The sequence below is a fragment of the Puma concolor genome, chromosome B1 (genome assembly GCF_028749965.1).
Source record: "Puma concolor isolate L17-30 chromosome B1, mPumCon1.1.hap2, whole genome shotgun sequence".
Taxonomy (NCBI): domain Eukaryota; kingdom Metazoa; phylum Chordata; class Mammalia; order Carnivora; family Felidae; genus Puma; species Puma concolor.
In genome coordinates, this window is record NC_141670.1 from 167072942 (window position 1) to 167095264 (window position 22323).

Below are 22323 nucleotides of genomic sequence, written 5' to 3' on the forward strand. Positions count from 1 at the left end.
AACTGATTGAGCCACTCATACGCCCCTATTAAATTTTATTTTTAAATGTTTAAATTCATCAACAAATAAAACTAACAAAACCCAGCAAAATCATTTACAATAGCAATAAAATATACCAGATTCCTGTTGAAACAGAATACAGATAGTCAGTCTCCTGCTCTGAATTTCCTAGGCCATATGCAAGGTTCTGGCCAATAAAACATAGGCAGAAATGTTATTCAACTTCAGGAATAGTTAGAGAAATCTTAAATTTATCATTAACCATTCTTTCTCAGTTTCCATGATGGAGGAGGTTGTATGTCTCTTGTGATACAGTTAAAAGCTAGCAAACTCCTCATCATCCTGTATCCCAGAATCATTGATTTGCCGGAGTCCCCTGCCAGCCTACATTTGACATGATGTGTGAATAAAAAATAAACTTTGTTATATAAAAAATTATATATTTTTAAAATATTTAATGTTTTTTCAAAGACTTCCATTCTATAGGGAATCATAATATTATTAGCAACTGTGTGTCATGAGAAGTAAGCCAAAGATTTTAAGATTCATTTTATTAAATAACATTAAATTTTCAAATGTTTAAATTATTAATATGAATTGTATGCTATTGAAAAATTCACTTGCATTGTTACTTTTTTTTTGTCTTTGATTCAGTAGTTGTAAAGCCTGATAATATAAATGTCCATAGCATCATTCTTGCTCATGTGCAGACATATATGTAGATATATTGCCTATAATTTCTTCACTGATCCGTGCTTTGATCCTTAATAAAAATGTTCTCATGATAAAATGAAAAAGAGAGTGGAATTATAAAATCATACTCACATAAATATTTCAAAATCACTTTAGTCAGAGTACAGCTGCTATATCTTCTCTAGATTTCCAGAACATCAAATGAATTGGAAAAACTCATTTTAAGAGCTGATAAGACACCAATTGGGGAATTATCTTGGATTATCCCAGCATTGCTCCATGGGCAATGGCTGTGGTAAAGTTTGGGTTATAACTTACATGCAATTCATCTCAATTTAGCTACAAGTCCACCTTTGTCTCCCACTCAAGGAAGGCTACTACAGTGCAAGTGAATGAAAATTACATTATTTAGGGGATAACTTTGCAATCATTCTAATTTATATATTAAACATGAAATATATCATGAACTCTTTAAAATTCCTTACTGTAACATCTCAATTGAGACCCACTGGAGATGATCTCCTTGTATGTCTGTCTTGACCCAAATGGCTCAGGAATTGTTAATTCAGCTTCTACCTTGAGTTGTAGCACAGAGCTTACAACATACTAAAAATATTAAATTAATAAATATTAAATATCGGGTATTTAAAAAGCGTTTATTGACTGGAATCAAAAGTCTTTTGTTTCTTATCTCTGTAGATCTCTCAGTCCAGTCAAAGCTGTTCTTATAGGCTATGGCTCTGATTGCTACAATTAGCAACAGATATATCTCTATTGTCTAATTCACTGGCTGCAGTGAGTGGAACTGTGGTTAATTGGGGAAAGGTGTGAGATTGATGGCAATTGAAGTGAGTGTATTTCCCAAGCAAACCTGGGCACAAATAATTTTTAGAGTGACTGAAAGACGAAATAATAAGTATTTCCGTTTCTTCTACTTGAAGAGAACATACTCTCTAAGAATACTTTCCATAGTGATTTTGATGTATTAACATAAAAAATAAAACCTCGGGGCGCCTGGGTGGCGCAGTCGGTTGAGCGTCCGACTTCAGCCAGGTCACGATCTCACGGTCCGTGAGTTCGAGCCCCGCGTCGGGCTCTGGGCTGATGGCTCAGAGCCTGGAGCCTGTTTCCGATTCTGTGTCTCCCTCTCTCTCTGCCCCTCCCCCGTTCATGCTCTGTCTCTCTCTGTCCCAAAAATAAATAAACGTTGAAAAAAATTAAAAAAAAAAAAAATCTGGATGGTTAGTTTTAAAAAAAAAAATAAATAAAACCTCAAAAATACAAAAAAAAAAAAAAAAGAAGAGGAAGAAATAATGAGGATAATCTTTGGGGAAAATCTGTACCAAAAATAAATGAAAAAGAAAAAAATATATCGGTACGTAATCACACATAGACACATACATTTCCTATACGCTTATGTATATGGTAGACCCTTGCCACGCAGCATTGGCATCACCTGTAATCTTGTTGGAAACAGAATCTCAGGTCGTACCTCAGCATTTAACAATTGCCAAGTGATTGATCATGCACAAAAGTGTTTGAAAATCACTGCTACAAGCAAGTGTGTATGATGTGTCATGTTTCATTGATTTAAAAAAAAGAATTTTGTTATAATCATCAGACTTTGTAAGAGATTGGAACTTAATTATTTCAGCCATTAAAAACAAAGGATAATTCTGTAATGTGATAAAGGTTCTAATTTTTGCTATGATGATAATCATAGTATATAAATGTGGAACACCTTAAATTTATGAAATGTCAAATATATTATAATAAAACGGGAAAGAAAAATTTTACTCATCAAGATTCATTTTCCAATTTGTAATAATAACGCACATGTTTATTCTGCCTTCTCATCATCTCCTTGCTTATAATTGGGATTGCTATCCTTTTGGGATTTCTAGACATCAGATGAATCAGGAAAAACTCATTTAAAAAAGATGTTATGACTAATTGGGGAATTATTGTAGATTATCCCAATATTGCTCCCTTGGTTAAAATTCCTGTCTCCCTTTAAAAAAAAAATTTTTTTTTAATGTTTATTTTTGAGACAGAGACAGAGCATGAGCAGGAGAGGGGCAGAGAGAGAGGGAGACACGGAATCTGAAGCAGGCTCCAGGCTCTGAGCTGTCAGTACAGAGCTTGACGCGGTGCATGAACCTGTGAACCATGAGATCATGACCTGAGCCAAATTCGGATGCGTAACCGACTGAACCACCCAAGCGCCCAGTGTCTCCCCTTTTTTTTTTTTTTTAATTTTTTTTTCAACATTTATTTATTTTTCGGACAGAGGGAGACAGAGCATGAACGGGGGAGGGGCAGAGAGAGAGGGAGACACAGAATCGCAAACAGGCTCCAGGCTCTGAGCCATCAGCCCAGAGCCTGACGCGGGGCTCGAACTCCCGGACCGCGAGATCGTGACCTGGCTGAAGTCGGACGCTTAACTGACTGCGCCACCCAGGCGCCCCCACCCCTTTTTAAAATAAGAACTGTGTAAGATATTTGACAGCCAGTCTTGCTGTATTTCTGAATTAAGGTAGATTCTTCTGGAAGATAGAACTTGATATTGGAAGTGATCCAGGAAGATAGCAAGTTATAGATTCAGTGATTTTTTTTTTTTTTTTTCATAACTGGAACAAAGGAGCCCCATACCATCTGTATAATTCTTCTTTTGCAGATAGGGAAACTGAAGGTTTTCAAGTGACTTGTTCATGTTAATATAACCAAGAGAGTAGTTATAAGAAGGTAGTATCCCTGATACTACCTGATATTAACTTCCAGCCCAGTATGGTCTTCTATTTATTTAAATGAAAGATTATTACAGATGTACCACATAGCCAGGAAGAAACAAATGAGATAGACTATGTGTGTCATCTTTGGTTATGTTTGCATATTTTGAGATTCACTGCTTCTCTTTTTCCAGTCTTTCCCATTTCAGAAAGTTGTTTTATCAGTTTTACACCATTCTGCAGATCAAAGACAGGAACATTGCTTGATTTCTTTCTTATTTTCCTTTCCTTGTCTCACAACAAATCTTGTTAGGTTTATTATCTTCAAAGTAGTTCCCTGAATCTATTTCTTATAACCTCTGACACTAACCTTCTCATTCAAGCCACCATCACCTCTTCCCTAGATTTCTGCAGTATTTAACTAGCCAGGCTGTCCACTCCCACGTTTGTCTTACTGCATTAGCCAAATTCATCTTTTAAAAATGTAAGAAAACAAAATAAGTCATGTGTCATCTCCCTGCTCAAAACCCATCAGTAGCTTTCAGTTACTCCCAGGATAAAATGCAGATGGCCTTATGATAGCCCAATAAGACTTTATACTGATGTAACTTCTGATGACATTTCCTACCTTTTCATTCGTCACTCACTTGTTCCCTTCTACTTTTGTTCTTGCTATTTGAATATTCCACATTTGTTCTTCTGTCAGAGCTTTTGAACTTAGTTTTTTTTCCCCTCTGGAACTCTATATTCTTGTGGCTTTCTCCCTTATTTAACTTAATTCCTGTTCAAATATGAACAGGAATTTCTTCATGTTGCTCCTATTACCCTCTCTTATCCTGCTTTATCTTTTTTCAGAATATTTATGAAGACATTCTGTTATGTTCTTTATCTCCCCCATTTAAATTTAAGTTTCTTAGGTCAGGGATCTCTCCCATTTTGCATATTCCCAGTGTGTGAATGATTCCTGGCACATAACGCTGAATAAGTGTGAATAAATTAATATAATTTTTAAATTAAAAAATAGAAATTATTTATAGAAGAATGTTTCATAATTGAGACACTTTTTCTTTTCTTTTTTTTTAATTTACATCCAAGTTAGTTAGCATATAGTGCAACAATGATTTAAGGGGTAGATTCCTTAATGCCCCTTACCCACTTAGCCCCTCCCGCCTCCCACGAGATACTTTTTAATCATGTATGTTAAAAGTAGCTTGGGTTTTTATTGACATAATAACTCATTTGTAATCATAGCTTTACTTAGGAATGATAAAACGTTTTTAAACTTTAAGACACTACCCATGTCTATAGCTCTCTTATTTTATTTCATGTATGACGTATGAAAATAAATACTATCTTGTAATAACAATTTTTAACCTTCTTTTGTAGATATAAAAAATTACTAGAGGAGAGAGGTGCCTTCTTGAGTTACATTCAAGTACATTTATTTTTTTCATATTTTTTTTCAAGTTTATTTATTTTGAGAGAGAGGGAGATCACACGTGTGTGTATGTGTGAGTTGGGGAGGTGCAGAGAGAGAGGGAGAGAGAACACCAAGCACGCTTCATACCGTCAGCACAGAGCCTGATGGGTAGCTTGACCTCAGAACTGTAAGATCATTACCTGAGGAGAAACCAAGAATTCTACCCTTAAGCTTAACCAGCTGAGCCACCCAGATGCTCTGAAGTACATTTACTTGTAAATGTAATGTAATCTTGGTTCACTGAAGTGCATTAAAACATAAACTTCTGGTCATTCTTTTTCCCCTCTATGCATGTTTCTCTTTGGCTAGATGAGATCAGTATCTTCAGAACACTGAATGCTTTGGGAATTGTTATTTATGTATTAACAGGGTGTTGATTTCTTTAGTTTGATGGTGATCGTGCTTGTTGGGTGGAAATGAATTGATAATGTTTTACTCTTTATTTTTTTTCTGCTACAAACTATTCTTTAGGAAGTAATTTAAATTTTTAGTAGGAATACTTCATGTAATCAAGTACAATTTCAGATGACGCAATTTGATTTAATGAAGTTTGTAGACATACCAGTTTGTGAATAGTGGTGATTCTTCATTTTTAATATATATTTTTTCATTTTGAATAATTTTAAAGAGTGAAAGCATGCACCGTTTTATTAACTATATTCTCAAGAGCTGCAAAAGTGCTTTTTTTTTAATGGGATATGTGAATTTTGTAGTTTTAATATATAGAAGTGTTCAACTTCTGTACTTAGATGATTTATTTCCTTACTACCCATCAGGCTGGCCCAGAATGCCTTCAGTGTGAAGAAGGGTGCTCTAAATCACGGCCTCTGGGTTGTCCCCATCCATGTGTTTTGCCATGTCACCCTGGAGAATGTCCTCCTTGTGTTCAGATGCTTAGAATAAAATGTCACTGCAAGATCACAAGCCTTTATGTGGAATGTAGGTAAGTGGACTGAAAAAGTATTTACTATAATTATTTTAACCAGTATCTCTTTGTAATTCAGAACCCTATACAGTATTCTTTAGGAAACATTATTCACTGTTGCACATAGACACTAGAAGCCTAGACTTTCCAGTAGCGACCTAAAGAAGGACATGTAGAATCCCTCACCTTCTAGATCTTAGTCCTGGTTTCAAGGGCAATTCTGCTTTTTCCATTTGGAAATTCTGTGTAAGAGTTTTTAAGGGAAAAAGTTTCATCAATCACTGCTTAAAAAAAAATAGAAATATTCCTATAGCGGATTGTCAAGCAACTGTGTCAAACTAGAATTCTGTTGGATCAAAACTTGATGTGCACATAGTTACTAAGGCATAATTTTTAAATTCTATGGGGCGCCTGGGTGGCTCAGTCGGTTGAGCGTACGACTTCAGCCCAGGTCATGATCTCGTGGTCCGTGGGTTCGAGCCCCGCATCGGGCTCTGTGCTGACAGCTCGGAGCCCGGAGCCTGTTTCAGATTCTGTGTCTCCCTCTCTCTCTGACCCTCCCCTGTTCATGCTCTGTCTCTCTCTGTCTCAAAAATAAATAAACATTAAAAAAAAAAATTTAAATTCTAGACTTTTGTTTATTACAAGTGTAGCTGTTATGGCATATGCCAAACTAGGCTATGACTTCTATATTTCCTTTACTTAAAAAAATGCACACTTAATAATATGTATATTTTTGCTTATCAATTATGTGGAGGGGAAAAATTACCATTTTTTTCCTATTTAATCACAATGAAACATAATTTATCTAACTTGTTCAGCTCCGTTTCACCCAAGTTTGTAAAGTGGGCTGTGTGTAAGTGTATTTGACTCAAGTTAAAGTTTGGGATATGACTTTGTTTCTCATTTTTTTAACATAAATACTTTTTGAAAAATGCCTGTTAGTAGTATCTTAAATTTGCTTTTGTCATTTATACTATAGACTACTGTTTTTTTAAATTGGAAAAGTTAAATCTTATTCTTTTTATATATTAAAATTATTTTGTTGAACTTTTAAGAATGAACTATTATAGGGGCGCCTGGGTGGCGCAGTCGGTTAAGCGTCCGACTTCAGCCAGGTCACGATCTCGCGGTCCGTGAGTTCGAGCCCCGCGTCAGGCTCTGCGCTGATGGCTCAGAGCCTGGAGCCTGTTTCCGATTCTGTGTCTCCCTCTCTCTCTGCCCCTCCCCCGTTCATGCTCTGTCTCTCTCTGTCCCAAAAATAAATAAACGTTAAAAAAAAGAATGAACTATTATAATTTTTAGCTTTAGAGTTTTGTTTGTAGAGTGAAGAGGGCAATTTTGCTTTAGTAATTAGTGATACTAAAGAAAGGAGATTTTCTTTGGTCTTATAGGGTATAAATTTCCTTTTCTTGCTTCTTTTTCCCTTTGTCATGTAGTCTCCAAAGTGTGACTTTGTCTTTTTACCTTCTTGTCCAGAGTGGTTGCCTTTCCAAGATTGACTCCTTGATTCTTGTGCACTTTTTAAAGTTTCTTCCTTTTAGTTAGTGTTCGTATCTACCAGTACTTTGTCAAATTTAGGGTGGACTTTCTCTTTCTGGTGTGATGTTAGCTCAGTTGCCCTCTTCTCTTTTCTGCTCAGTTTTTCCAGAACCCTACTAGTTCTCTGAAATGATTTGCTGTGGGAGCTTGAGAAATAGCTTCGCTATGAATTGGTATTTATTTTTCTACTTGCCTGTAATTTGAAATTTGTAGAAATTTGTATCTTCTGGTTATATGCAGGTCATGGGATTTGAGTGATTTTATTATTAATGAGCTGAATGATTTGGGGGGGAGGATATGTAGATAGATATATTTGGATTGAGTTGGCTTCCATTAATTACTACAGTTATCTGGAGTTCCTTTTCCCTTTCCTTGAATGTATATTTAAAGTGTATGATTTTCAGCAGAATATACAGTCTTTTCAAGTGTACATGGAACATTCTCCAGAATAGATCACACAGTAGTTCACAAAAGAGGCCTCAACAAATGCCAAAAGATTAAAGCCTCACCATGTACTTTTTCTGACTACAACACTATGAAACTAGAAGTCCAACTACAAGAAAAAAATTGGAAAGACCACAAATATATGGAGGTTAAACAACATGCTACTAAACATTGAACAGATCAACCAGGAAATCAGAGAAGAAATAAAAAATTACATGGAAATAAATGAAAATGAGAACACAGTGGTCCAAAACCTTTGGGATGCAGCAAAAGCGGTTGTAAGAAGTATATAGCAACATAGGCCTACCTCAGGAAGCAAGAAAAATATCAAACAACCTAATCTTATATTAAAGGAGCTAGAAAATGAATATCAAACAAAACCCAAAGCCAGCAGAAGGAAGGAAGTAATAAAAATTAGAGCAGAAATAAATGTTATAGAAACTAGAAAAATAGAACAGATCAGTGAAACCAGGAACTGATCCTTTGAAAAAAAAATTAATAAAATGTGATAAACCTCAAGCCAGACTTATCAAAAAGAAAAGACAAAGGACTCCAATAAATAAAATCACAAATGAGAAGATAAATAGCAACCAACACCACAGGAATACAAAAAATTATAAGAGAAAGTTATGAAAAATTGTATGCCAACAAATTTTTTAAAGTTTATTTATTTTGAAGTGGGGGGAGGGGAAGGGGCAGAGAGAGATGGAGAGAAAACTCCAAGCAGGCTCCACACTGTCATTGTGAAGCCCAGTGCAGGGCTCAAACTCATGAACTGTGAGATCATGACCTGAGCTAAAACCAAGAGCCAGATGCTTAACCAACTGAGCCATCCAGGTGCCCCTGTATGCCAACAAATTTGACAACCTAGAAGAAATGGGTAAATTCCTAGAAACATGTAAATGACCAAAACTGAAACAGGAAGAAATAAAAAACTTGAACACACTGGTAACCAGCAAAGAAATTGAATCAGTAGTCCAACTCCCAACAAACAAAAGTCCATGACCAGATTCTACCAAACATTTAGAGAAGAGTTAATAACTGTTCTCAAATAATTAAAAAAAAAAATAGAAAAGGAAGGAAAACTTCCAATTTCATTCTATGGGGCTAGCATTACCTTGGTACCAAAACAAGCTACCACTAAGAAAGAACTACAGGCCAATATCCCTGATGAACATAGATGCAGAAATTCTCAATAAAATACTAGCAAATGAAATCCAACAATGTATTAAAAAAGTTATTCACCACCATCAAGTGGGATTTATTCCTGAGTTGCAGGTGTGGTTCAGTATTCACAAATCAATCAACGTGATACACCACATTAATAAAAGAAAGGATATGAACCATATGATCCTTTCAATAGATACAGAAAAAGCATTTTACAAAGTATAATATCTGTTTATGATAAAAACCCCAACAAAGCAGATTTAGAGGGAACACACCTCAAAATGACAAAGGCTATATATAACAACCCCATAGCTAATATCATCCTCAAGGGGGAAAAGAGAGCTTTTCCTTTATGGTCAGGAACAAGACAGGGATGTCCACTCTCACCACTGTTATTTAACATAGTAATGGAAGTCCTAGCCACACAATCAGACAAGAAAAAGAAATAAAAGTCATTCAAACCAGCAAGGAAGAAGTAAAACTTTCACTATGGCATGATACCTATATATAGAAAACCTGAAAGAGTCCACCAAAAAAAAACTGCTAGAACTGATACACAAATTCAGTAAAGTTATAGGATACAAAAATCAATGTACAGAAATCTGTTGCATTTCCTTACACCAATTGGAATTTAAATAAAAACTTAAAATCACAATGAGATACAACTACATACCTGTTAGAATTCAAAAGATAAAAGATTGACAGGTGTTGAAAAATTAGTTTATTACTAATTATAAATTTTTTTAATGTTTGTTTATTTTTGAGAGAGAGAAAGAGAGACAGTGCGAGTGGGGGAGGGATGGAGAGAGGGAGACACAGAATCCAAAGCAGGCTTCAGGCTCTGAGCTGTCAACACGGAGCCCTATGCAGGGTTTGAACCCAAGAGATGTGAGATCATGACCTGAGCCGAAGTCAGCCACTTAACCAACTGAGCCACCCAGGCACCTCCCTCTGTTTTTTTTTGTTTTTTTTGTTTTTGTTTTTTTTTTTTTTTTTAATTTTTTCAACGTTTATTTATTTTTGGGACAGAGAGAGACAGAGCATGAACGGGGGAGGGCAGAGAGAGAGGGAGACACAGAATCGGAAACAGGCTCCAGGCTCTGAGCCATCAGCCCAGAGCCTGACACGCGGCTCGAACTCACGGACCGCGAGATCGTGACCTGGCTGAAGTCGGACGCTTAACCGACTGCGCCACCCCGGCGCCCACCCTCTGTTTTTTTTTTTTTTTAATGTTTATTTATTTTTGAGAGAGTGAGATAGTGCAAGTGGACAGAGAGAGGGAGACACAGAATCCGAAGCAGCTTTAAAAAATTTTTTTTTTAAATGTGTATTTATTTTTGAGAGAGAGATGAAAAATTTATTACTAATTGTAAAATGACAGGAACAAAATGATATTAATTCTTAAGTTCAGAGGTGAGCACCATACTTGTAAGAATGAAAACATACAACTTCTGGGAGAGCCAGAAATAATATATTAAGTGATATTATTAAGTGAATTTTTGCTAAGAAAATTGCATATGTTACCTTAGACTACATTTATACTAATTTGATAACACATATTTAAGATAATAGTTTTGACATTAGGCTAAATTTATGGTATATTTTGGCAATTATGTATACTAAAAGGAAATAGGAAAAGAAGGAAAAGAAAGAAACAATAAAAAGAAGAAGAAAGGTAATGGGAAGAGAAAATAAGATTCATATGGTAGGGATTTTAAGAGTGTCACTAGTTAACTGACTCATGCGATGTCTGTTGTGGTTGTATTCAACTAGATTAGAAAGTAGTTTTATTCCCTGGTGCTTATGACTTTTCCTGAATTACCCACCAAGTCAAACATAAAAGCACAGAGACTGCTCTAAAATGATTGAATCTAAAATGAATCAATTTCTAATATTAATAAATAAGTTACCAAAACAACTTAAAAAGATTTCCTAAAACAAGCTTACTAAATTCTTCAATTTGAAGTAGGTTTTTTTTTTTTTTTCTCTTTAAGAAAAAACAAGTAAAGTGGGGGGGAAAAGAGAGAAAGGGAGGCAAATCAAGAAACAGACTCAACTACAGAGAACAAACTGATGGTTGCTAGAGGGGACGTGGATGGGGGAATGGGTTAAATAGGTGATGGGGGTTAAGGGGTGCACTTGTTGTGATGAGAGCTCTGGGTATTGTATGGAGGTATTGAATTACTGTATTGAAACTTGAAACTAAATTACAATTTATGTTAACTAATTGGAATTTAAATAAAAACTTAAAAAAAAGAAATCTGGGTGAACATTTTCTCAGGATCAATTTTAAAGTAATATATTGAGCCATCAGTTTTTAACTGTTCATAGAAGTATTAGGAAAATGATAATTATATGATAATATAATGGTTGATCTATCAACAGGGAAAGATAATAGCAGGAACTATTAAAGAGATCATACTTTGTATGTGTTTTATACTCCCTTTTTGTAGTGATTGACTTTTTGGCATTTGATTTATTGGTAATAGATAAAGCGCTGGAAGTTTTCAGTTATCAGATCAGGTAAGTAATTTGAGATAATTATTACAGATGGTACACAAAATAGTTTTCAAGAAAAAAATGAAGTAGGGTAATTTTATGGATATGTTTGAAATTGTGAATTACTTTTAGAGAAATTATGTTATAAAATGGACTTTGGTTTGAATGGCATCAAAATTTCCTCTTTTATTTTTAGAAAAATAACCACTGCTGATATAGATGAAAAGAATCTCCTTAGTTGTTGCAAAAATCAGTGTCCTAAAGAGGTAAGCTTTAATAGAAACTTTTAGGTTGTATTTCTATGGCCTTGTTTCTCTTGGATTTTCTCTTTTCTCGTTTGGTCTTATTTCAGGTCTTTTCTGAACCTGCTAGACATGTGGGTCCAGAAAGGAAGATGTGATTGAGGTCTGTAAAAATGTAATACCTACTAACTGTGGATGCACATCTCTTTATGAAATTTTGGGGCTATTAGGACTAAGACTGACCCTTCGAAGATTTTTTTCTAAGAGCAGTTTTAAAGACAGCTTATATACTTTATACGATAGAGTATTGACCTAATGCTTTGCCCCTCCTTAAAATATTAAATAAGTGAAGAACTGTGTGAGTCATAGGCTGTGAGACAGTAAATCCATAGTAGGTTATTTAAGAAGCAGATTTGTGTGTGTGTGTGTGCGCGCGTGTGCACGCGCGTATGTATGAACTTTAAAGTTCATTATTATTTTGAATTAATTCATACAAAGTACTTCTGTTAAAGTTTTATTTTTAAATATTCTGATTCTTGTATGTGCATTGTACCCAAACTGAAAGTATTAAAAATAGTTCAGAAAAATTATTCAGAGTGTAAAGGTTAAAAGTCACCAGTGATTTTTCTTGGTGATAATTTGAGAAACCAAAGTGGTCTGTCTATAGTTGGTTAACTTAAAAGTCAGAGTATTCCCTTTTTTGTTGTTGGAGGTAGGGCAGTAATAGTTACTTGATTTGGTTGGACATTTATAAAGGAGTTCCTTTGACTTACAGATATACTCATTGTACCACTTTTATTTTAATTCTGTCTTTATGTATTTACCTGTTTCTCGTCCTCTTTATAGTCAGGGAGAGATGACGACAAAGCCTTAATGACAAGTATAGAAGTCATTCTCTTTAATTAAATAAAAAGAAATTAATGCCTGATATGCCTTTTTGTTAGCAATATTTTCTTTTAACTAAAACTGGATGCTTTTTATGGATTTCTGTTTAAGAACTATTGGAAGTTGAACCTGTGTATTTTAAAAGTTATGTGAGATTATAAACAGACATTTCAAGCAATAAATGATTATTTTAATAACCTGTCTTTGTCATACACGCAAAACTAAGGGGGGCATTGGGATACTTCAAATTTAATTTTCTGAATTCTTCAAATCCTGAGTTTTTCCTTTTTAAAATAAATTTTCTTCTGCCCAAATTCAGATTCCAGGTAATAAGTGGTTGAGAATGTTTTATTTTTAATCTGACTCAGTAACTTGGTATGAGATTGTAGTTAGAAATAACAAAATTAAATTTAGGGATTGCTAATTTGCAGTTTAACATTTCCTTGGCTGTGATTCGTTTGTGATACTGTTATGACATTTGGTGGGGCTAGATGGATGGTCACTGTTTAAAAATTTGTTTTCCATGCTCATGATTATTTGGATTCTAGATCATTCTGGAGCCCCGAGTATTTCCAGAGTCTCCTTGGGCTCTCTTGAAAAATATAGCCTTAGTTTGGGAACAATCCAGGTGGCTGTTATAGTTTGAAACAGTCTAGGAGCGGACAGGTGTCTAATAGAACTTACTCTAGTTTATGGCCTCTCAACATTGGTAAGGCTACAGCAATACTTCTCAAACAGTCAGTTTAAGAGCTTCTTGAAATGGATTAATGGGCCCTGCCCCAGAGTTTCTGGTTTTGGGGGTCCAAGAATTTGCATTTCTAATAAGCTTATATATAATAGTGATATTGTTGGTCTGGCACCACAGTTTTGAGACTCACTAAGCCATAGAATCAAGTCATACTTGGGATCAACCAAGAACTGTGTCACTTTGCATCTGCAGCAGATATCCTGTACTCAGAGTTAAGGTATAAGATGATGGTAAATTCTGATGTACTGATAGATTCCTGTTCACTTTCTCTTCCCCTCCCCATACTATGGATTTCTTGGGGGCAGGGACTATGTCATATTTGTCCTTGCATCCAGTCCTTTGTTCCCTGTTTGTATGTATTAGGCAGTTGGTAAATGTTTGTTGAATGTGAATTAAACTGAACCGTGGGAGTGATATAGGCATATCCTTCTAGATATACACACTCTATGTCTTCTGGACTGGTTTGAATTTAACTAAAAGAAGATATAAAGATACCATGAAGAACTAACTACACCTTTAAACTGCCCCACATACACAATTCTGCTTTTAAAACATATTTCTGAATTCGGTTTTATCATCCCCATGCAAGCTTTTTTACTTTTTGCTTGGGAAAATTATTTAATGTCTCTGTAACTCAAATTGTTCATGTATACAATGGGAGAAATAATACTCACTTCTGAGCGCTGAGTATTAATGAGTTAATAACATGTAAATGTCATAGTATATAGTAAGTGCTTTATATGTGCTTGCTGTAGTGATGATGATATATGTGGGTATTTATCCACAAACATTGTTTTGCAAGCTTTCCTTAATTATTTTTAAAGAGCTTTTTTAATTGTTGTGATTAAAATGGAACATTTTGAAGTAGACAGTATTGGTTATTGATGAGGTGTTGGATATGACATGCAAATGTTAGCAGAATGATGTTAGGGACTGAGTAGAAGAAAACCATTCCACATTGAGTAGAGTAGGCTATCTCTGCTTTAAATGAATGTGAAGGTTAGATGTTTTAGAAAAACCTCAGTATTTTGGTGTGAAGTCTGTAATGAAGATACAGTCTTTATATATTATGCATTTTAATCAACTTCCTTTGAAACTGCTTTTCAGCTCTTTTAGAATATAAGCTGACTTTTAAGATAACACATACTTGTACATCTGATTTTTTTAAACAATGAAATTATTACCTAGTCAGAAATACGTAATACATATGGACAGTTTAACAAATGGTTAAAAAGTCAAGACCGTGTAACTCCACCCAGGTTAAAAATTAGACTGCATCTCAGAAGTCTACCAAAGTCCCTGTCTGACTGTGGTTTCCTCTTTCTATCCTATATGTTATCTCCATCTCCCTTTTATAGTAATTTACTTGCTTTTGTTTATAGCTTTCATCTGGAAACAATATTGCTTGCCTAATTTTATATTAAAAGTTCAAAAGTATGAACTTATGTGACCTACTTACTGTGCTTTATGTTATGTTTGTCACGTTTATTACATGTTGCCACAGTCTTTATTCCATTATATGAGTAGACTATAGTTCACTGTGTTTTCTTTACTGTGGGTTGATATTTGAGTTGCTAAAAATACTGCTATGAACATTCTTGTTTGTACATTCTAATATATGTGGATATAGGTTTCTCTATGTGCCATTGCTTATTCATAGGGGATGTATAATTTCAACTTAAAGTCATATTGATTTCCAAAATAGTTGTACAATTTACTATCAGTAAATTTTCCTGTTTACTACCAGTATTTTAAAGTTCCAGTATTTTAATTTCCAGTTACCACCACACTTGGTATTGTCATAATTTTTAAGTTTTGCCAATTCTATGGCATCTGGTGATTTTAAATTACATTTTCCTGATTACTAGTGGTTTTTAATACTTTTTCAGGATTAATGACATTACTTTTGTCTGTGGGGCATATGTTGGATACCAGCACAGCAGACTTCTGGATGAGTTTCAGTTCTCCTTGCAAGCTATAGAAATCAGTTTGGTTAACTTATCACACACAAAAAAAGACATATTTGGAGGATATTGGAGGCCAGTTCATAGATTTTGAAGGAAATGCTGTTACAGCAAACTTTGGGAAGGGCAGGACCTGGGCAGCCCCCAGGGGCTTGCCAGCAGGGGCTTGAGGGCTCTGTAGTGAGATGACTATTCAAACCACCATCGCTTTCTTTTTAGTTTTCAGTTATCAGGAGAGAAAATCTGATTGGTCCCCTTAGGTACGGGGGCTCCCTTGGCACAGGCAGCAACAGACAGGGAACTGGAATGGGTGGTGCAGTCATGGCCATGGCTCCTGGGAGAACTGTGGGAAACCAGGCAGCCATCCCAATTTATGTCTTCTGTTTCCTCTACCAGCAGAGAAGGTGAAAGGCAGGGAGATTCATGGAAGAATTGTGAGATGGGGGTAACAGGATCAATACAGTATTTAGAGAAAAGAGGTACATTTTAAAGGTAGAAGACCCAGCCAGAGAAAAGAGACTTTTAAGATGGTAGTGAAATTGTGGAGAGTGACCATGGGGTCTTTTAGGACTAAGGCAGAAAGATAGGACATCCAGAAAGATACGACATCCGGTTTTTAGCTTTTCATCAAACCCCAACACGTTGAAAATATAGAATACTATAGTCACAATTCTGAGTAACTTCAGAAAGTCTATATTGATTCTGAAAAGCTTCCCTATTCACTTTCCCCATTAGAGTTAATTGATTTAAAGTTGAAGTAGAGTGGTTAGTTACTTTTAGAGAGAATGACCGATATCATTACCTCGATGAAGGAAAGAGCAAGAGGCTACAGAGACCTGTTTGGAGAAGAAGAGAGGATGGGTGGTAAGTTGATGCCAAATGTTTGTCTTCTTCATGAAGTCAGGCTAGAGGCACTGGCAGGAATGGAAGTGAGGAAGAAGTTGAGGAGGACAAAGACTTTAAACCACCCTGTGAGGCAGATATTTGATAGTTCAAAACTATGAACTTTTGAGCTCAGTAAGCAGTGTTCAAGGCCTGTAGTTAGGTAGAAAGAAAAACAAAACCCAAGTGGTCCAGGAATGTTGGTGTGGAACTCATTCCAGCAGCGCAGCCCTATGGTGGGACCGATGAAAATGTAGTCTGAGTGATCCACATTTAGTTTTGGTGCGAACGTCTCAGCTAAAAATGAAAAAACAAGAAATTTAGTTGCACACCAGAGAGAGACTGAAGGCAATGGAAAAGACTTCTGAATGTTTTAAAGTCAGTAGAGATAATAGTTTGAAGAATCAATCTGGTGAAATATAAAGATCAGAAGTTGGAGAATTCAATGTTTGTTAAGGTGTATTTGTTAATGAATATAAGAGACACAAAGAAATAGAAGACCATTGCCCTCATTATAATACCTATTATTATAATAGCTAAATATATCGAGAACATTTAATCCTCACGACAGCCTTACAAAGTTCTGTTTCCCTTCCCAGTTTTATATGTGAGGCACAGAAAAGTCAGGAGGTTTGCCCAAGATTTCACAGTTGGTAAATAGGGAAGCTGAAATTCAGTTCCAGGCAGCTTGACTTTGGAATTTAACCACTAACCAAAGGTGTCTTTTATTCACAGTCTGGTTGGAGAGACAGGAATCTATGAAGTGTCTAAATTTTTTAAAATTTTTAATGTTTTTATTCATTTTTGAGAGAGACAGAGCACAAGCGGGGGAGGGGCAGATAGAGAGGGAGACACAGACTTTGAAGCAGGCTCTAGGCTCTGAGCTGTCAGCACAGAGCCCATCATGGGACTTGAACCCATGAACCATGAGATCATGACCTGAGCTGAAGTCAGATGCTCAACAGACTGAGCTACCCAGGCGCCCGTAATTTTTTTGAAGACCACACAAACAGTGTCACAATAGTTTAAAAGTAGATTTCTTACATAATTACTATTATTTGTTCAAATATAGGCAAATTTCTATCATGTTACTATGGTGATCTAAGCCATTTATTGAAGTCTGGATAAGATTTGAATACAAAGAAGATCACAATGTTTCATCTGAAAGCTTGACTGTGATAAGAAGATAGTAAATAACTAAAGACAAGGAGCCATGTAGACATCATGGCAATTGCTTAGTTGGTTTGGCTACCTATATAATATGTTTTAATACATAGTGGCAAAGAGAAATGATTTAGAGTAAAAGGCTAAGCAGTTGTATTACAACACAGAGCCTTAAGGACAAAGTTTTCTTTCTTTCTTATATAACCATATAGGGAAGGTAGATGTGTTATCACTGTGCTCCATGTATTCATCCAGGAACCCAAATAAGTCAGGCAGCTCTGCTTCATCTTGACACATGGTTTCCATTCGTGCTCTAAATGTCATCATTTACAGCACATTGGGAAGGGAAGAACATGGGTGTATGCTCCTGAAAAGCTTGAAGGCACAAAAGCACTTTTGCTTACATTTCATTGACCTGAACATAGTCACATGGCTATAACTAGCCGCAACCCTGATGTAAGATACACTCTTGGAGTGGAACTGGGGAGAATATTTAACATTTATGTGTAAAGTAATTTATATCTAAAAGAAAAAGTTGGAAAATTAGATCATTATCCAGGGTTGATTGACCGACCCTGCTGTGATAGACTCTCTTAAAATAGCTGTTGGAGGAAGGGGAGTTTGTAGAGTATGACTAGACTATAAATATGCAATTGCTTTATTTTTGTTTTATTTTAGCTTCCTTGTGGTCACAGATGCAAAGAAATGTGTCATCCTGGTGAATGTCCCTTTAATTGCAACCAGAAGGTAAAACTTAGATGCCCTTGTAAAAGAATAAAAAAGGTAAGTATTTTAAGTTATTGAATATACTTTTCTGTGTAAAAAAAATTTTTTTTGTCTCTGTTTTGGTAGTTTGTGGCTTTACTTTTTGCCTTTTAATTTTAAGGTCTTATCTTTTAGAATCTTTATTGTTAGCCTATTTCTGTAGGTACTTATTTTTAAAATCAGCTTTGTTTGGCAATTTAGTTTTCTGTAATTTACTCATAAAAGAACTTTGTTTTATGTTGGAACTAAGTTCAGTGCCCTCTTTTTGGGTAGAATCAATATGCTCTAGATTTGAGGGGTACCTGGGTGGCTCAGTTGGTTAAGCGTCCGACTTCAGCTCAGGTCATAATCTTGCAGTTTGTGAGTTCAAGCCCTGCGTTGGGCTCTGTGCTGACAGCTCAGAGCCTGGAGCCTGCTTCAGATTCTGTGTCTCCCTCGCTCTCTGCCCCTCCCCCACTCATGTTCTGTCTCTGTCTTTGTCTCTCTCTCTCTCAAAAATAAAGATTAAAAAAAATTTAATATGCTCTAGATTTGAGGTCTTTGTACAAGGAACATGGAATGAGTAATAGAGTGAGTTTCATGGTTTAAGAAATGGTCTGGAATTTAACCTTTGTTGCTCTTAATTATGAAATAGTTTTTGCCATCAGTATCATGTTGTGAAAACACAGCCTTAAAAAGACTTCACATGCACAGCCTTATAACAAACTGGGAGAGAATTCATTTTAAGATAAAATAGTGGTAATGGAGGAGTAAAAGGGCAAAACTTTTTTTTTTTTTTGTAATGTTTGTTTATTTTTGAAAGAGCGCGAGAGAGACAGAGTCTGAGCGGGGAGGGGCAGAGAGAGAGGGAGACACAGAATCCAAAGCGGGCTCCAGGCTCTGAGCTATCAGCACAGAGCCCAATGTGGGGCTCAGATTCACAGACCACAAGATCATAATCTGAGCCGAAGTCGGACGCTTAACCCACTGAGCCACCCAGGAGCCCCTGAAAGGGCAAAACTAAGAACTGGAAAGCTCAGTGGAAGCAAACTATACACCATTCAGCTAAACTAAGCTTACACAGAAGAGTCTCACTGTTCTCCAGTGTCAGCAGCTGGGTGGTCTTGTTTTCAGCCTCCTTTTCCTTGACTTGCCTATTCACGCTGTTGACCTCTGATTTTTGCTATCTCGGTTACAGTTGTAACTCCTTTTTTCCTTCATATTCTTATGGTCATCCCCTAAAGTTAGTCTTTTTCTTTTCTTTAAATTCATTCAACAAATATTTATTGAGAATCTTCTGCTTTTATTGAGGATATTTGCTTTTTACTTTTTTTCACAGTTCCTACCATCACTTCCTGGGATAGGTAGCTTCTGAATTTAAATTTAGAAGCCTGACCTCTTCTGAAGTTGAATCCCTAAGTTTTAGATATTTAAATTGGACCGCTTTATGTGAAAATCAATGCTTAGTCAAGTTACTTTTCATCTGCGATGTCTCTCTCATGTCCTGTTACTGTCCAAATACAGTTCGCCACCCACTAGAAGAACTTTGGCAACAGCTCATTCTTGGACTCTGATAACAGCTTCATAGCAGATTTCCCTGCCTCCAAGTCTAGTACTTCCTTAATCTAAGTTCTTCAGTGGTTCTTCATCACTATGGGAAAAGAATATACATTTAGAAGAAACATCTATGTACATACTGACTTGGCATTCAAGTGAATCTGTGATGGTGAATGTTTGCCTGCTTATCTCCAGTCTCATCCTCTAGCAGCCATCTCTGTGAATCTGTTACTTAGGTGTCCTAACATATATGCTACCTTACGCTTTAATCTGTGGCGATGTATACATTCTTCCTTTTGTGTAAAATGCAAAGTTTTTTCCCTTTACCATTCCGTCCACTAGAATCCTGCCTCTAGTATTCAATGCAAGCATTTCCTTGTTTGGGAAGCTCTTCCTTGTCCTGACTCCCTTAGGAAGACTTAGATGCTGTTTTCCCTTGGTTTCCTTTATCCTAGGTTCATGACTAAGAGCTTGATGATCCTAGGGACGTCTGCAACCTTGTTTTCTCATCCATAAAAGAGAATTTATACTTAGATTTATTGAAAAGAATAAAAGAGGTAATGCTTATGTAGCATTTAGTACAGTGATTGCTATGTTTAATAAATAGCTGCTGTTATTATTAGTTAACCACTTGTCATATTATTCCATTCTTTTCCTTATTGTGTCCCTGTCCCTCATACAGTGCTTGGCATGTAATAGGTACTCTGTAAGTACCTTTTTTTTTCTTTTAACTTTTATTTATTTTGAGAGAGAGAGAGAGAGAGAGAGAGAGAGAGAGAACATGAGAGAGCACACACAGGGGAGGGGCAGAGAGAGGGAAAGAGAGAATCCCAAGCAGGCTCTGTGCTGCCAGTGCAGAGCCAGACATGGGGCTTGAACTCACAAAACTGTGAGCTCATGACCTGAGCCGAAACCAAGAGTCGGACACTTAACCAAGTGAGCCACCCAAGCGCCTCACCAAAATTTTAAAACTTTTTTAAAAAAGATTAAGTGGTTGAGAGGGAAATTTGTAGCTCTCCAGAAAATTCTCTAGAATTGAATGAGTTGGTAGCCATTGGCCACATATGGCTGTTTATTTATTTGAATATTTTTTAGCTTTACTGATGCACAGTTGACAAAAATTATACGTATTTAAAGTGCACACATGATGATTGTCCACACATATACACTGTGAAATGATTACAGCAATGAAGCTAATTAACATTTACCTCACAGTTACTGTTTCTTTGTGGCGAGAATATTTACAGAGCATATTTAAAATATATAATACAGTATCAGTAACTATAGCCAGCATGTGGTGTATTAGGTTCCTTAGAACTTATTCAACTTATCACTGAAAATTTGTAGCCAGTGACCAATTTCTTCATATTCTACCTAGTCCATAGCTCCTAGAAATTTCCATTCTCTTCTCAGCTTTTCTAAGTTCTTCTCAGCTTTAATTTTTTAGATTCCACATGTAAGTAAGATCATATAATATTTGTCTGTATCTGACTTATTTTACTTAGCATGATTGTCTCCATGTTCATCCATGTTCTCTAAATAACAGGATTTCCTTCTTTTTTATGGCTGAATAATACTGCATTATAGGTAGGTAGGCAGATCACATTTTTTTTCATTCACTTATCCATTGATGGACACATGTCTTGTTACCATATTTTGGCTATTGTGAATAATGATGGCAGTGAATATTGGAGCACAGATATCTCTTAGATACTATTTTCATTCCCTGTATAGCCAGAAGTAAGACTGCTAAAACCTATACTACATCTCTTTTAAGTTTTTAAAGAAGCTTCCACACTGTTTTTCATACTGGCTATACCAATTTACATTCCTGCCAACACAGCGCAAGGTTTCTTTCTTTTTCTTTTCTGTATTCTTGCCATGACTTGTTATTTATTGGCGTATTAATTATAGTTATTCTAACAGTTGTGAGTTGATTATATCATTGTGGTTTAGATTTGCATTTTCCTGGTGATTAATGATATTGAGCCCATTTGCGTATACCTGTTGGCACATATGGGTATTTAAAATTTGAATTTTAACGAATTAACATTAAATAATAGTAAACCTTCAGTTCTTCAGTTTCACTAGACACATTTTGAGTTTCAGTAGCCATATGTAGTTAGTGTTACTCTGTTGGGTAGTGCAGATTTAGAACGTTTTCATGATCTCAGAAAGCTGTGTTGGATGCCACTACTCTAGAACATTTTATTCCCTGGAAGCCTTAGAAATATAACAAACAATAAAAATAAAGAATAAAAATGAAATTAAAGCTAAGTTCATAGTGGCTCTAGTAAATAATTATTAAATGGATGCTTTGAATTTTATGTTATTTGCTTTTTTTCAATTATGAGACAATAAAAGAATGATCCCTCTTTGAATTAAGACATTTAATGCTTGTAACCATATCATCATTAAATATTCATGAAGTGACTCTTAATATGCATAACCTTAAGCTGTTAGAGAAATTTTGCTTTTTTGTGGCATACAGTTAGGACTTTGAGGAAAAAAGCTTTTAAAATCAAATTTTTAAAAATATTATTTGTAGGAACTACAGTGTAACAAAGTACGTGAAAATCAGATTTCAATAGAATGCGACACAACATGCAAGGAAATGAAACGGAAAGCATCTGAGGTAATGTTGCATTAAATGTCAAT

General features: G+C 35.7%; 1 protein-coding gene across 5 annotated transcripts in view; it reads left to right on the top strand.

Moving 5' to 3' along the window:
* NFXL1 (nuclear transcription factor, X-box binding like 1) overlaps positions 1 to 22323 on the top strand; it is a 74120-nt gene that overhangs the window by 46225 nt on the left and 5572 nt on the right. For all 5 annotated transcript variants that reach the window (XM_086705123.1, XM_025921806.2, XM_086705126.1 and 2 more), the window contains exons 18-21: positions 5679 to 5845; positions 11676 to 11745; positions 18043 to 18147; positions 22214 to 22300. In XM_086705123.1, the coding sequence (XP_086561249.1) occupies positions 5679 to 5845; positions 11676 to 11745; positions 18043 to 18147; positions 22214 to 22300 (429 nt within the window). The remainder of the gene's footprint in view (positions 1 to 5678; positions 5846 to 11675; positions 11746 to 18042; positions 18148 to 22213; positions 22301 to 22323) is intronic.